The following is a 16,311-nucleotide window of genomic DNA, read 5'->3' on the forward strand; positions in this document are numbered from 1 at the left end:
ACCTTACGAACCAAAACCATGTATATATATATTTATTTATTTTAAAAATGCATACATTCAAAACCATAAGACATTAGAATATGAATAGAATGTCAATTTAGATTTAATGAACACGCACACGCGTGCTCGGACAAATAGACTTCATACACAATGTATTTTGGATTTTAAAAAGCAATAAAAAAAGACTACCGCTCCAAACAAGGAGACAATGTTTCTCACATCAACCCTGACAATAGATGAAGTGGCTGGTACAGGAGCCCAGACGCGGTTTGGCCGGGGGCCGTTAAGCTTTCCATCTCTCAAGAGCGCTACGCTATTTTACACAGAGCCCTTGCTTTGCAGTCAATAGGCACAATGTTATACACACTATCGTATTAGATAATTGATTGCCGTATCAATAATTGGCATGAAAAGAGCGCAGGGGACATTGGATCGAGTTTGTGGACAGAGACTCTACGAACAGAATCAGATCCTTGCAGAAGCAGAACGTACAGACATAACTCACCCTGGCAGTTATCTGAACAACACTGCCCTCTATTGAAATTAATAATACCGTACAGCTGCCAGCACCATGCATTAAGTAACACTTCACTGAAATAATAATGTAAGGATACTAATTAATTATTTAATTATTGTTTATTGGTAGAAATATCTTGAGACACAGAAACTCACAACACATCCACAATACTATTAAATAAACATATCAACTCAAAAAGTGAGTTGGACATTACAAGCAAACATTTCTGCATGTAATTAGTCTAATACTCAGGGGATGTTGGCATCAACTTACTTATGAGTATTTATTTAGGCACATTAGGATTGTCGCCATCTGGCAAATGCAAAGTTTGTCCGAAGCACAAATAATTTCCAATATTCGTGGAGATCACAACAGGAGACTCAAGCAAATCAACAGAGTTAGAGAATATATGTACTGTATGCTATTAGGCTATATTACATTACGGGAAGCAGATAACCATAAAACATGTCCTCTATCTTGCACAGTACACAAAAGAGGAAAAAATAGATCAACTTTAACAGGATATATTGGAATGTTCTCTAGAATTGATCCATCCATCCATCACTGATCAATGACAGCAGATCGATCGATGACAGGCGGCTGATTTAGGCAGACTAGAAAATTCACAAAGATTCAATAGAATGAAACTGATTTGAGAAGTTCTTTATATCAGTTTCTTTTTCATCATGTGTGGCTCATAACTGTGAAAATACATCATGGGGTTTGAATGGAGAATCCAGGAAGTGATTCCTCAGGCCTCTTTAGTATAAGAAACAGACACAACACAAACATGTCACCACGGGAACTGAGCTGACCAGACAACAAGGGCCAGTAATCTCTCTCTCTTTTTTGTTGCAATCTCTGTCTCCCTCTTTCGCTTTCTCTCTCTTCTGTAAACACTTCTGTAAACGTTCTTTTTATTCCTCTTCTCTTTGTTTCTGTTTCACTCTCTTGCACGCAGGCTCGCTCGCTCACTCGTTCTTTCTCGCCTCTCTCTCTCTCTCTCTCTCGCTCTCTCTCACTCACTCTCCCCAGTTCTCCTTTTAAGACCCTGGTTCTGGGGAGCTGGTGGAGGTGGAGGAGGCCAAGGCCGCCTGACGTTCCCCTTCTCTGTCCCCCGTCCATCCCCCCTTCACCCTCCACTGCAGGATGCAGGTGTCCTTCCCCCCCATAGAGAGCAGGTGACTGTCACAGTGGGTGAAGCGCACGTTGGTCACGTGACTGCCATGGCCCTCGTACCTGTGGCCCGGGGCCTGAGGGGGAAAAAGAGGTCATGAGGATACATGCCACTATTACAGTTGTATTTGAGCTATTACATATGCATAACACTATCATACAATGCCTTTGGAAGGGAGAGAAAGCCTTTACTATGTCATTGTGTGTGTGTGTGTGTGTGTGTGCCTGACCTTAAGTTTCGGGCAGGGATACTGGAAGAGGTGGACTTTACAGAAGTCGTCGGCCACTGCCACCATTCTCTCGTTGTGGGAGCGACAGAGGGCGTTGATGTCTGTGCCGTCCGAGCCTTCCAGCCACACACCTAAGAGAGGCGTCGCACAACAACACACTTCACATTTTGGCCCCTCAACCACATAGCTAAGCGGTTGTGACATCACTGTGTGAGGCTTGCAACATGTCTGAACGCGGTTCTCTCTCACCCATGACATGGAAGCCCAACACACAGGTGTAGGATGCCCACTCCCTGTCCTTGCTCTCATACCGGTTCCTCAACAGCTTACAGCCTCCAGCGATGTCCCCTGTCAAGAGTAGAATAAGCACATGTTTAAGAGTAGAATAACCACATGTTTAAGCCAGTTTAAGCCAAGAACTGAGTGAAATAAGACCAATGAGCATAGCTTCATGTACACGTGTTTCAAATCGAGACAAGCCAACTGCTAATGTGTATGTGTGGATGTATTTATGCTAATTCAACTCACAGTAAAGGATTTCGTAGTCTCCTGAGTTTGACATGATGTACTTCCCGTCTTTGGACCAATCCAGGTGGGTGATGAAACTGGAGTGGCCCTGAACACAAAACCCAAACACCCATGACACACAACGACATGTCCCCACGTCTGAACAACAAGGCGCTGTGCACCGGTCTACTGTACAAATGGACCGCGTGTTACATCACCCCCACACCCACCCCATCCCACCACATCCCCGAGCGTCGCTCACATTGCACTTTCCGAAGCGGGTGTAGCGTCGTCCACTTTCCGTCACGTTGTAGATGTAAATGAAGTTGTCGTGAGAACCGACGGCCAAGAAACCTCCATCTAAAAGGGGAAACGTGTGTGTGTGTGTGAGTGTGTTCCAAACGGAGAGTGAGTGTATACAGTGGTATTCTGGTGGTTTAGTGTGTATTGCTGAGGGATGACCATTGTTGTGTGATACACTGAAACGGGGACCGTGAACTCTGACCTGGAGAGTATCTCATGACGGACAGCTGTTCGTTCCCATCGGTGTAGTCTGAGACCACCTCTTTGGTCTGCAGGTCGAGGACCAGCCACCTGTTGGGTTGGGATTGGGGTGTGGGGTGGATAGGGGGGGTCGCAGAGAAATGGTAAATGGACTGATTTATCTAGTGCCTTACTCCAAAGCGCTTTACAATGGCCTCTCATTCACCCATTCACACACACAACAATAATAATAATAATAATAATAATAATAATTCATTATATTTATAAAGCGCTTTTCAGGGACTCAAAGACGCTGACAGTATGGGTACACAGAAACACGGAAACAACAAGCAACAGATAACATGAGCACATAGAACACGGTATTAACGAACAGGAACACAAAACAATTAACACAGCAATGTCCAGGGGAGGGAGGGGGTGGCAAGGTTAGGGGAGATGGTTAAGGGTAGGGAAGGTTGTATCCATGGGAGAACAGGTAGGTTTTGAGTTGGGATTTTAAAGTGGAGAGTGAGGGTGAGTCTCTGAGTGGCTGGGGGAGAGAATTCCAGAGGCGGGGTGCAGCTCGTGAAAAAGTACGGTCTCCAAAGTCTTTGAGTTTCGAGGGTGGGACAGTGAGGGGAACAGTGGATGAGGATCGGAGGGTACGGGTAGGGCGTTGGGGGAGAAGGAGGTCAGTCAGGTATGGGGGGGCCAGGCTCCGCGTTTGTTGCAGAGAAACAGGGTGACTGGCACCCTGTGACAAACGCGCAGATATGAGTCCTCCGGTGTCTTGCTTTGGTAGTCTAATGGAAGTGCCCAGGTAATAGTTTTCCTATTATTGTCCTCTACTACTGAGCACCAAAACCCGAAGCGCGCTGGACTGTGGAACGGTCTAGCATAGGCACAGCACATCACCATAATAGCGATTTTTTATGCTTGTTGTAAAGAAAAGGTCTATAATGCATTGAAATTACATTAAACTAAGACAATAAGATGGTTATCATCATTTTTCAAATCTTTATTAATAAGTAATTACAGAAAAAGTAAATTACATTTGTGTTGTCTTCCGCATTGCCTAGAGTGAAATCTGTGGTGGTATTTAAAAATGGCGGTTAGCGGTGAACTCGAATATCAACCTGGGATGACGTTATTGTGATGATTTCCATTGACCAATCAACGATCTGCAGCATCACATCATAGCGCGGATGGTACCTCTCGCTCCGAGTCAGGAAGGGTAGCTAAAATCAGTACGGGTACAACGGCCCGGTACGGCCCAGTTGGCAGTGGAGAAAGCAAAACAAAGCGGGAGCACAGGTTCTGGTACTCCTTCTCTACCTCCTGCGCCACAGCCGCCCCAGAGAGAGGCAGACAGCTACAGTGAGGGGCAGACAGCCACAGTGAGGGGTAAACAGCCACAGAGAGAGGCAGACAGCCACAGTGAGGGGTAGACAGCCACAGAGAGAGGCAGACAGCCACAGAGAGAGGCAGACAGCCACAGAGAGAGGCAGACAGCCACAGTGAGGGGTCCCCTCGGCTATGTAAAAGTAATGTCACGGTGCACCCTCACAAACGCCATTATAACACAGAAACATTGAAGCGAAATAATACTACAAATATGTTTGACCAGGCTTGAAATAGTTCTATCGGCCTGGTGGCCTCCAGGGTAAGGAAAGGCAAGGACGTTTATTTGTACACATTTCATACAATAGGGGCAATTCAAAGTGCTTTACATACAGCCTAAAAAAAGAAAATACAGATATAGGAAGTATGGTAAATAGATCAAACATTTAATAACATCATAGATAATGGATCAAATGACATAGATAGAAGTGTTGAGAGAGATAGGTTTGCGGTTTGAGGAGGTGGTATTTCAGGGAGGAGAGAAGAGTCTTACCTGCCTGTACACAAGCCTACAGACACCACTGCCCCGTTGGGACAGAAATCAGCACACAGCCCATACTCCTGGAAAAATATGAATATCAGTGTTGTACAGTTTGTGCGTGCGTGTGTGTGTACGCGTGTGTGTGTGTGTGTCAATTTCCCAGGATGCCCTCCGCCCTCTCACCTCTAGCGTGACGCACCAGTCCAGGTTGTGTTGCTCCGTGCTCCACACACACACCTGTCTGTCGTGGCCGCAGGTGAGGAAGACGTCCTGGGAGGGGTGGGTGGCCAGACCCCACATCTCATCCACATGACCCTGACCAGAGAGAACACGGCACGCTCAATTACCACGCACGCACGCACGCGCACGCACACACACACACACACACACACACAGAAACGCACACACACACACACAAACGCACACAAACACACACACACAGACAGACAGACAGACAGACAGACACACACACACACACACACATGCACACACGTGCGCGCGCACACACACACACACACACACACACACACGCACACACAGAGAACAGCAATGAATGCTTCCATACCTGCACTATGGCCACAAAGCCGTCAGAGAAGGTGCCCCTCAGGATGGCGTTCCGGGTGGTCCCCACCAGCAGCTCCTCCCCGTCCACGTCTGCCAGCGTGCGCACGGCCCCGAACATCTCTGGGATCTACAACAACATCATAGAATAATAATACACTACAATACAATAACACAGAGAAACCAAGTCTCACCAGAGTTTTGCTCGATTTTTAGATAACAGATTTGGTTCATGAGAGCGACACACACACACACACACACACACACACACATACACACACACACACATATATATATACACACACACACGCGCACACCCGCACACACACACACACACACACAGACACACACACAGACACACACACACACACACACCTCACCTCACCTCACACTCTCTCTCAGGCGCCAGGTCGGCGCTCCAGCGGATGATCTTGCGGTCTTTGCCTCCGCCGCTGAGCAGAGCGCCGCCCTGCAGGGGACACAGGGTAAAGACACTGCCCTCGTGGGCCCGCGTCTGACGCATGATCTGGAAGGTCTCTGGAAGGAACAGAGCGGGAGGGGGGGGGGGGGGGGGGGTCACAGAGCGGGAGGGGGGGGTCACCACTATGGAGGCAGTTATTGGCCCTGACGTCGTCACTTGATGAGGATGTAGTATGTACTAAACTTAATGAAATCAAAGATATATTTTCCCCTCTAACCAACACTACAAAATTGTACATATTATAGTTATATTATATACATATTACAGTATTATAATACTGCACACTGCTGGATTAAATACCCTTGGACTCATTTACTACCGTACTGTATTGTGTTATATTGTACTGTATTGTGTTATATTGTACTGTATGTACAGTATTGTATTATATTGCATTTCATATCATTGTACTTTGCACAGCATTTTTGCAATATTGAAGCTTTGTAGAATCACCACTTAATTACTTTATCAATGTAGGATTTCTTATTTTACTTAATTACTGGATGTTATTTATTACTGTGTTTTTTGTATCTGAAATGCTGCAGTGTCAATGTTGAGGAACCAAAGCCAAAGAATTGTACTCTTGTGTACTTGTACAGTAAGATAATAATAATCTGATTCCATATGAGTGAGTCCTTCCATCCTAAGAGGCCATGTGGTCTCTCTACTGGGAGCAGCATGGTCTCTCTACTGGGAGCAGCATGGTCTCTCTACTGGGAGCAGCATGGTCTCTCTACTGGGAGCAGCATGTACCTTTGGCTCCTTTCCCTAATGTCTTGATGTCCGCTGCAGATTTGCCCCATGTTAAGATGTTCCCCTCGGAGTCTCCAGTCAGCACATCCCCCGTCAGGCTGAATACAAAGCACTGGATGAACTTGGGCTTCTTGTATTTCTGACAGAGGAGAGGGAGGAAACCCAATTATAACAACATGAACTCAATTATAAACATGTGGTGAAGCCAAAGGCAGATTTCCACACAATGTGGATTTGTTCATTCTAACTCTTAAGTTTTAATGGTCATTTGGAATATACAGATGTTGTTGGGCAACTGACCAGTCGACAACAACCGTGTCAAGTCACATGGCCAGGCAAAATGTATGTTATATATATATATATATATATATATGTGGTAAAAAGGTTTGTAGAAGCGTAAGGGATGTTCACCCCAAAGATGCCCTGTTTCTTGGTGATTGTCCCGGCAGTCATGGTCCAGAAGTAGACGTGGGACTTCCCACAGGTGATGATGTTGCTGCTGTCGCTGAGGTTAAACCCCACTGCAAACACCGCCTCGTTGGTGCTCTGGAACACACAGAGAGGGAAGAGGCTGCAGATCATTAAGATGTTTACTCGCTAATGCCAGGAATATTCCAATTTTCCAAATGAATGACTGTAAATTATTCTGGGCTCAAGATGTTTGTTGTTGTTGTTACTGTTGTATTCCATGGCTGTAATACCTCTATATATCTTCATTTGGTCTTATTTAGTTGTGTTTTTACCATCTTCCCTTTTATAGAGGTTTTTATATTTTATATTTATATTTTTATATTTGTCCTGGGACAAGCCCTTATTTACGGGACTGTGTATTCATCATCTCCCTTTGCTTGAATTGATTGAATTTGCTGTAAAGAGCACTGTAGAAAAGTCTGATTAATTGACTGATTGATTGATACCTCAATGTGCTGTTTGGGCTAAAATGTGAAAATCACAACTAATGTAATAAACATTTATTTGGGGGGTAATGTATATGATCCCAGAGAACGCCGTGAACAGCACTTCTTCATTAATGTCTAATTGAACAACAACGTGCTGCAGCGTATTCCATTCCACTGCTCCGCGGCGAGTGCCACTCTGACAAATGATGCTTATGCAAAATCAATTTAACGAAAAGTGCGGCATGATGGGTGTTACTATAGCAACTCTTCAACCAGGAAATAAAGTGAGCTCATAATGTAGTATATACACCCACCTAGGCACCCCCCCCCCCTCCCCCTCCCCATCCTCCACCACACACACACACACACACAGAAATTCAATGTCTAAAATATTGACACGGTTACTATGACAACCCCGCTGAGAAATTGCTCCCGGGGAAGTTGAGAAATGTGGGACAAACGTCTGTGACAGAAGGAGGGGTGACGTAGCCACGGTCCTCTGTTTTTTCTCTTCATCTGTTTCTAACAGTTCCTCCTTTCACAGTGGGATCGACACGCTCTCCCTGTTATGTAACCACGGCTGGAACACAGCCCTGCCCACACAGGCACATTCTAGGCAGAGCTCCCAGCACGTATATACAGTATGTGCACATACGTACATGAGATGTCATTACAGCAAGAGGAATCACTACCCATATTTTGGGGTATATACAGTGGGGGAAATAAGTATTTGATCCCCTGCTGATTTTGTAAGTTTGCCCACTTACAAAGAAATGAACGGTCTATCATTTTAATGGTAGGTTTATTGTTTAAAATGATAAAGTGGGCAAACTTACAAAATCAGCAGGGGTTCAAATATTTATTTCCCCCACTGTAGATTGAGTGACATTGATTCTTTTGCATGTGGCTGCCACCACATAACTGCACCTGAGTGTGTGTGTGTGTGTGTGTGTGTGTGTGTGTGTGTGTCTTGGTGCAGCTTGGTAAGGTTTACCTTATGCTCTGCATGCTTGGTTCCTTTGGCACAGTCCCACACAGACAGCATGTGTTCATTGGAGTCATCGATCACACACAGGAAGGCTCCTGAGTCCTGGTATCACAGGACAGATAGCAGGAGCAAGAGGGAGGGGAGAAAAGGAGATAGGGGGTGAGATAGAGAGAGAGAGATAGAGAGAGAGAGAGAGAGAGAGAGAGAGAGAGGAACAAGTGAAAGGGTGTACGACAGATGGAGATGCAAGAAAGTGAGAGAGAGACAGAGAGAGAGAGACACTATGTATATCTATGTACACTACTGTATGTATAGTAACGTATACTGTTGTATTTGTTGGAGTCTCATAATGGAGATCTAACGATGTGATATATAGCTACAGTAAATGTCAACGGTTCATCAAGTCCAGTATATATTGGCAGTAAACTAGACTCAGCCTAACGTGCAGTCTAAAGGTGCATGGAATAGGACAGCATGGTGCAGGATAATGAAACAAGTCCTAAATGGGGAGGTTTAATTACTGCGTTTAAACAAATCTCAGAACACGGCTGGATTGTTTGGTAAGCAGTGGGGAAGGGGGCAAAATATGTATTGAGGTTAGACCTAATTATAGCTGTGTGTGTTAATAGTTTATCACATTTTAATGACTTGCATTGAAGAAATTAAACAGCCTGCAATTCAGCCAGATAAGAGGTCCAAATAAATGAACAAGATCACTTAATCTTTCTGATTCCAACCGTGCCGCAGGGTGAACACACAACACACTCACTGCGGAGGAGAAGGCCACGGAGCCCACGCCTCGCTCGAACGTGCCCAGGCCGACCTGCTGCAGCGTGACCAGGGTGGTCGAGTCCCAGATGTGGACGAACGGCTGCAGGGGCTGAGAGACACGCACACACGCACGGAAACAAACACACAAACAAAAGTAGCGTTAGATGTAACTATCAAAAGTTAGCATTCGGGGACTGTGGGTGGGAAAGACCTGTGGGTATATCAAGCTGTATATATTTTTCTTTTTGTAAAGCTGCCTACATGCTGTTATTCATGTCTAATCTGAACCAGCTCACCCGATCACCCCAATCGGTAATGTGTATTGTCTATGTCCATGTCTAAAATCAATAAAAAAAGAAAAAGTTAGCATTCAGCCCTGTGTCCAGTATTTCCTGGTAAAGACTACATTCTACCTTATATAACCTAATGTTGACTGTCACATATCAACGACACTGTAACTGATGGAGTCATAACGGTGTTTAACTATCAGACCCCCCAGGCTTTCCTCCATAGCTTCGACGCGTCCGTTACCTTGCCGTCCTTGTCCACCCCCGACGTCTGTCCCGACGCCACCCGCACCTGGTCTGGATGGATGGCGAGACTGGCGGAGGCGGGATCAAAGAGGACATCAGAATCATTAGAAGCGTCACATTCGTGCCCCGCGGTGGTGTAGCGGTCTAAGCACTAGCCACTAGTGCAAGCTGCCCACCGGGGACTGGGATCGAATCCCGGTCTCGCCAGACCCAGATATGGCCAGGGCACACAGGGAGCGGCATATTGAGCGGCCGCTCCAGAGGGCGGTATAGGACTATTTCCGGACAAGGATCCGTCGCGCAACACCGCCCCCTGGGTGCCGGAATAACGGTGTCGGGCTCGAGGAGCCAGTCAGCTAGTCTGCCTGGCGATCTCCTCTGGGGCTGCCGGCTACGGGGTCGGGCGGCGGATCCTACGCAATAGGCAGGGGATAATTGGATGCTAGGTTGGGTTCAATTGGATACCAAATTGGGTGAAAAAAGCTATAAAATCTGAAAACAATAAATAATTTAAAAAAAAGAAGCGTCACATTCATTAACCTGGAAATGAATTCTCGCAAATCAACTGAGAACGTGACAACAGACCGGAGAGAGTGGACGACGTAGGAAACCAGACGTCAACGCCGCGGCGCCCTGCTGAGTCACTCACCAGCGCACGCAGTCGGTGTGTCTGCGGTAGTGCCGCTGCGTGCGGTTGCTGATGTGGTACAGCACCACCACGCAGGCGATGAAGTACACCGCCTCCCCCGACGGCAGCAGGTACAGGTTGGCGCGGCAGTCACGTCCCCGGTAACCATATCTACGCGGATCCAGTCAAGGAGGCGACATCATCGCTCGCTCACGCGTCTCATCGGTCATCCTCATCAGTCTAAAGCGCTCATAAAGAGCAAAAAGGCAATTTCACCCCTAGCTTCACACGTAATAGGGTGATTTATAGATACCTCACGTCTTTCTCTAACCTGAGGAGAGGACGGCCTAGCTCCAAGGACACTTAGGGGAACGCTTGTTAGGATACTTTTCAGACTGATATGGAGCGATATGGAGTTTATGACTTTTAATCCAAGAAATGTAGTTAAGAATATTAATATGTAGTTTAGAATAATAACAAAATAACAAATCTGATGATCCTGACTGAAATTCCCCTCCAGTACAATACGTCACAATCCTAGTGGGTGTCACAAAAGAAGGATACACCCAATCAAGCTCCAGTTTCTCTGCTGGAGGCTCCATCTTGAGGTCGTCGTAGTTCTGGATGTTGGAGGGTACGTACATGGTGATTGGTCGCCCACGGATGAACATTTTGATTGATTGACCTGTCAACCGAACACAGAGATAAGAGGTATATCAACAAGGCTAAATAGCTGTACCTACTGTATATATCTCCCAATTGCTATTTCGGTTACTCCTGTATGAAGGTTTTCAATTTCAAAAACACGCCCTAACCACAAATCACATTTAAATGTAATCGACTTTAATCTGTATGAAGCCATGGCCTGAGGGTACAGTATGTGAATGCTATAATGATCAAACGAGCTCAAATGTAAAACCTTGTTTGTACATGTGTGTGTCATACCTTGGCTGTAGGTTGCTCTCTTCGAACCCGGGGATCCTGTGAGAGAGAGGCAGGGAGGGACGGGGGAGGGGGACGGGGGTAGGGGGACGGGGGACAGACAAATAAATACTGGGATCCTAGGAGCTCTAAATCACAGCTGATTCTAGCCTAGCGTATCCAATCCTGACATGTGGATCCCAGGGGAGCAGTTTGGCGTCCTCGTAGTGACGATCTAGTATGTCTAGAACTGGAGGGGAGGACTGCTATTACACTTCAGAGTGTTTAACAGGCAGAGAGGGTGGAGGAGTTGAGCCTGGCTGAGATGTGGACGGTGGGAGGGGTGGTTTGACCCATCTGTCTGTCCCACACCAAAAAAAAATAGGTTCCCTTTGAAAGGGAGAGGTGTGCAGTTGATGAAAAATGAATATACAGCAATAGCTTGTGGCATTATAATATTGATCAGTGACACTCAAATTAAATAATTTCAGACTGAAAAAAGTCAGACAGAATGGACCTATTGACACTTTAGTTTTTACACTTTTATTTTTCTTGTGATGTAGAAGAGGTAGTTACAGACTACCTGGTGTCCTAACTCATAGTGAATAATAGTATGCCCTGTGAAAGTTTGTGTGACCACTGCGCTCAAGAGCAGGTGTGTCAACCAAAAATACTCCAAACTCCAAAATATCGTAGCTGGTCTGTACTCCCAAAAAAAGAGATTTAGGTTTTCTTTGTTTCATTCAGTGATAGGTAGCCAAACGTTTCGGCCTAAGTCTTGTTGTCAGTTGTCTTCAGCCTCTAAAAGCAGACCCTGGCCAACTCACAGATAGAGATAGAGAGAGAGAGAGAGAGAGAGAGAGAGAGAGAGAGAGAGAGAGAGAGAGAGAGAGAGAGAGAGAGAGAGAGAGAGAGAGAGAGAGAGAGAGAGAGAGAGAGGGAGAATTAAATGTTCTTGGCGTTCCCTCTCCGGAGAAACAGCCATCCATCATCCCGGGTGGGAGTGCTTGGAAGTGGTGCGGCAGCACGGCTAACCACAATGGATGGCTTTCCAGGGAGCGCCCCGGAGAACTAACAGAGCCATCCTGTGTTTAACGCAGGGACGGCTAAGCTGGGGCCTAGTCGACAAAAACGTGACACTGAAAATACCAGGCTGTTCCTGTGATCCCGGTACGATGAGTGATATTTCGGTGCGCTGGCTTTTTATAGTGTGGCAACAGAGGGACGGGAGGTGGACTCTGAGTGACCTATAGAGCCTCAGAGGAAATAACTTTCCCAGTTATTTACAGTACTGGGAAAGTGTGTCCAAACGTTTGACTGCTACTGTATATCACTGTGAGCATCAAAATGACTAAAACCCTTGGTATAAGTAGCAGCAATTACTATCAGTAACAAGTATAGGGTTTAGAATGGTCTTCCTGAGAATGTAGCCCGTATTTAGACTCCAAGAGGGTGGCATAAGCAGTCACTTTTTTATTATTATCATTCGATTAGATTCGATTAGATTCAACCTTTCTGTCATTACACAGAGAACTACGAGATGAATGTTTTGCTCAAGGGCACAAGGGCAGTAATAGGCACCTTAGATATGATGCCAGCAACCCTCCAGTCTCCAGCTCACATGCAGCGGGGATCGAACCAGCGTCCTTCCGATTGCTAGCCGGCCTCTCTAACCTCTAGGCTACCTGCCTCTGCTTCCACCCTACTTCTATAACCAACAGTAGTAGTAGCAGATACAGTAATAGTGGTCGGCGTAGCAACAGCAGAGGTGGTTGTAGTAGTAATAGACTTTAGGGTAGCAGAATGCTCTTATGAAGACTGCTGCTATTCTCATACCACGTGCCATTGTCTATCCTTGTCTATCATTGTCTATCCTTGTGCTTGTCTATGCTCGAAACGCTTATCTAACATCCACTGATCAAATTTAGGGACTATTACGCGGATCTGATAGGCGCATCAAACCGATTTTCCACCAATTCAATTCCCATTAGGGTTGGACGGACCGGTAAAAAAGAACAGACTTAATCGAAGAGGGGTTGTCCTCTCATGGTCTCTGGGTAGGAATGTGTCCCATAAAAGCTAACTTGCACTTAACTTGCACTCAACTCTCATAAAAGCTATGCTAACCGCAAGCATGCGTATTGCTCTGCATACTGTCATACAGAGGATAACAGGATACAATTGACGAAAGGCATAGGAAATTCAAGTAAATAGATTAAATTCTTCTAGGGATGAGCATTCTGTTCATGGACATAAAAGTATGTAACTGGAGAATATTCCTCGGACGTCAAAGCCAGAATTGGAAAAGCAAGGACAACATTTGATATCTTAAACAAAATCTGACACTCAACAAACTACAGACATTCATTAACTGCTGCTTCTGACGCCTCCTGTGAATCTACTGGCCCGACATCATCTCAAACACCAACCTGTGGGAACTCACCAAACAAGACACAATAGACATCCAAATCAGGAAGAGAAAAAATGGAACTGGATAAGCCACACATTCCGAAAACAAAACAAAGCAATCGCAAAAGGAGGCTCTAACATGGAACCCCACGAGGCAGGAGGAAGAGAGGAAGACCTCGAACCACCTGGAGAAGAACCACAGAACAGGAGGTGAAGCCGTAAGGACCGTCATGGCAACGACTGGATCGAAGAGCTCAAGAACGGAGAGGAGGGAGGGGTTTCATCTATGGCCTAAAAAAAAAGACTAAAGGCCATCATGTAATGTATTTCTCAGACCAGTCCTGAGATGTCAATGCAGTATTATTGAACTCCTTTAGGTCAAAAGAGACAGGATGGGAGGATGGAAATGCATTACCTGCACTGGCGACGAGGTCTTTGGAACGGCTGTGTAAAAAAAACGAAACAAGCAGAACTGTTACACAGAGACAGATCATAAGAGGCCACTCAGACAACCAAGAGACTCTTTCAACCAATAGACTCAGATTACACAAGGGCTCCCAAGACTGTTCATAGGAATCACATTTTATTGTAGTAGGATAAAGAGCGCTTTGTGTTCCAGTGAATGACTGTTTGGTGAAATATGTTTGATACATTTTGAAGCTGTAGGAAAAATGGAAAATGTAACAGTTTTGAGTGATGGCTTTGGTTGACGATGGGGCCCATCTCACCTCTCCAGACTGGGGGAGCGGGTGAGGAGGTTGGCTGAGGACGCAGCCTTCTTGTCCAGCTTCTTTTTGGTCTTCTCCTGGGTCTCCTTCTGGGCCAGCTTCTCACTGTTTCTGCGAACCCTGGTCAAGGAGAGGATAGGGAGTCCTCACAAGCAGATTCATGTGCAGGTTCAAGACGCACACGCGCACACATGCACACACACACACACATGCACATGCACACACATGCACACGCACACATACACACACACACACACACACACACACACACACACCACACACCACACACAGACAGACAGACACACACACACCCCCCCCTTCTGGGGAACTAGGAAGAATGTTTCCCTGTGACACACACCCAGCTTCCTGTTAATGATGGCATGCCCCTCCGTGAAAAACCAGTAATCAGAGGAAATGACCCTCATCATTTGACCAATGACGTTTGCGCTACCAAACAGGACACAGATCTGGGAAGTGAAACCCAGCCAACGCTCCCCTCCCTTCCCCTGCACCGAATGGCTTCAACATACAATTGACCCTTTCTAATGGTAACTACGTAGTATTCTGTAGGTCTGTATAGTATAAGAGTCTTGTATGAGTCAGTGCCCTCCCTCATAGTACCACTGGTTTCCATGGAGTGGCATAGAAGAGCTGAGTTCCCCAGGAGAAGGAACATATGCTATCCATCGGCAAGAGCCCTCCACAAGCCATAACAAGGAAATCTAACATGCAACACAACAGTAGATCAGACACACACACACATACACACACACACACACACACACACGAGAGGAGAGCATGGCATGTAACTGAAATATTAACTTATTTGAAGAAAAAAGCTGATGAAAGAGACACCCATTGAAATATCCACATGCAAGAAATCACGCTGAATCAATCCATGTTCATCTGATCAAAGAAGATTGAAGATTATTGGATCATTGGGTTAGTGTGGATTGACTGTTACACAGTCACTTGTTGTGTTTCTGCAAACCCCAGTTTAGCATAAGCCCTCCGAATGTTGATTCAATACATACACCATCTGTGACACCTTTTGGCTAAGACCTGGTAGTAATCACTAGCCTGTGTTGAATTCATTTGACGGTTTTCGCATTCTGACTGTGGCGACTTGGACAGGGAAGCCATTTTGAAAACGTGCTATTCTAAAGCTCCACGTCCGAGGTGTTGACATGGCAACACACACTCCTCACGCCTCCCGGCTCATCTCCTGTATTCACCACTAACTGTACACAATGCTGTGCTGAACAGCGACCAGATCACATTTTCCACACTGAACCAACCTCTCTCTCTCTGTGTGTGTCGCTTCTCTGGAACACATCACTCAGTGTGGATGAGCGCTGGCATTATGTGACACCTATAGGCCTTATGCTTCCCATCACACACATTTTAGCCCAGTTCAAACACATGGAAAACTAACACAGCCGGAAGCAGAGGGAGGGATGTGTATAGTCCCCCCCATGGCTTTCCCTAACGCCACACACACATAATCACTAAACTAGCCTGAAAGCGATTGTGATGATTGAACTGGGGTTTGCAGTCACACAGCAATGAGGATAGGACAGGGTCAAAAGGAGGTGATTTCCCCCCCGAAAAACCAGTCATGCAGTCAGGATGTCAGGCAGAAGTGGATGAGGATGAGGATGAGGAAGAGGAAGGGACGGTGGAGGGAGGAGGAAGGACGAAGAACGCACAGGGGTTTCTTCTCGCTCTCCAGGATGGAAGAGAGCGGTCCGGCCCTGGGAGTGGGGGTCTGCTCCTTAGGAGGGGCCGGAGAGCCGGGGGTGGGGGGGGTGTGAGGCGCCGAGCCCTGGAGCTCCTCTGTGGGAGTG

General features: G+C 46.2%; 1 protein-coding gene across 1 annotated transcript in view; it reads right to left on the reverse strand.

Annotated features, from left to right (window-relative positions):
* Nucleotides 1-1,560: 1,560 nt before the first annotated feature.
* eml3 (EMAP like 3) overlaps nt 1,561-16,311 on the reverse strand; it is a gene marked incomplete at both ends in the record, with an annotated part of 28,449 nt that continues 13,698 nt past the window's right edge. Inside the window, 21 exons of the mRNA XM_080544018.1 lie at nt 1,561-1,770; nt 1,924-2,054; nt 2,173-2,271; nt 2,452-2,539; nt 2,693-2,790; nt 2,936-3,024; nt 4,808-4,875; nt 4,979-5,110; nt 5,361-5,486; nt 5,742-5,893; nt 6,588-6,726; nt 6,999-7,133; nt 8,481-8,576; nt 9,244-9,354; nt 9,777-9,846; nt 10,428-10,577; nt 10,971-11,091; nt 11,352-11,387; nt 14,152-14,180; nt 14,465-14,584; nt 16,174-16,311. The exon at nt 16,174-16,311 is cut by the window's right edge and continues 450 nt beyond it. Coding sequence (XP_080400144.1) covers nt 1,561-1,770; nt 1,924-2,054; nt 2,173-2,271; nt 2,452-2,539; nt 2,693-2,790; nt 2,936-3,024; nt 4,808-4,875; nt 4,979-5,110; nt 5,361-5,486; nt 5,742-5,893; nt 6,588-6,726; nt 6,999-7,133; nt 8,481-8,576; nt 9,244-9,354; nt 9,777-9,846; nt 10,428-10,577; nt 10,971-11,091; nt 11,352-11,387; nt 14,152-14,180; nt 14,465-14,584; nt 16,174-16,311 — 2,338 coding nt within the window. The remainder of the gene's footprint in view (nt 1,771-1,923; nt 2,055-2,172; nt 2,272-2,451; nt 2,540-2,692; nt 2,791-2,935; nt 3,025-4,807; nt 4,876-4,978; nt 5,111-5,360; nt 5,487-5,741; nt 5,894-6,587; nt 6,727-6,998; nt 7,134-8,480; nt 8,577-9,243; nt 9,355-9,776; nt 9,847-10,427; nt 10,578-10,970; nt 11,092-11,351; nt 11,388-14,151; nt 14,181-14,464; nt 14,585-16,173) is intronic.

This window comes from Nansenia antarctica, assembly GCF_963989245.1.
Source record: "Nansenia antarctica genome assembly, chromosome: 13".
Classification (NCBI taxonomy): Eukaryota; Metazoa; Chordata; class Actinopteri; order Argentiniformes; family Microstomatidae; genus Nansenia; species Nansenia antarctica.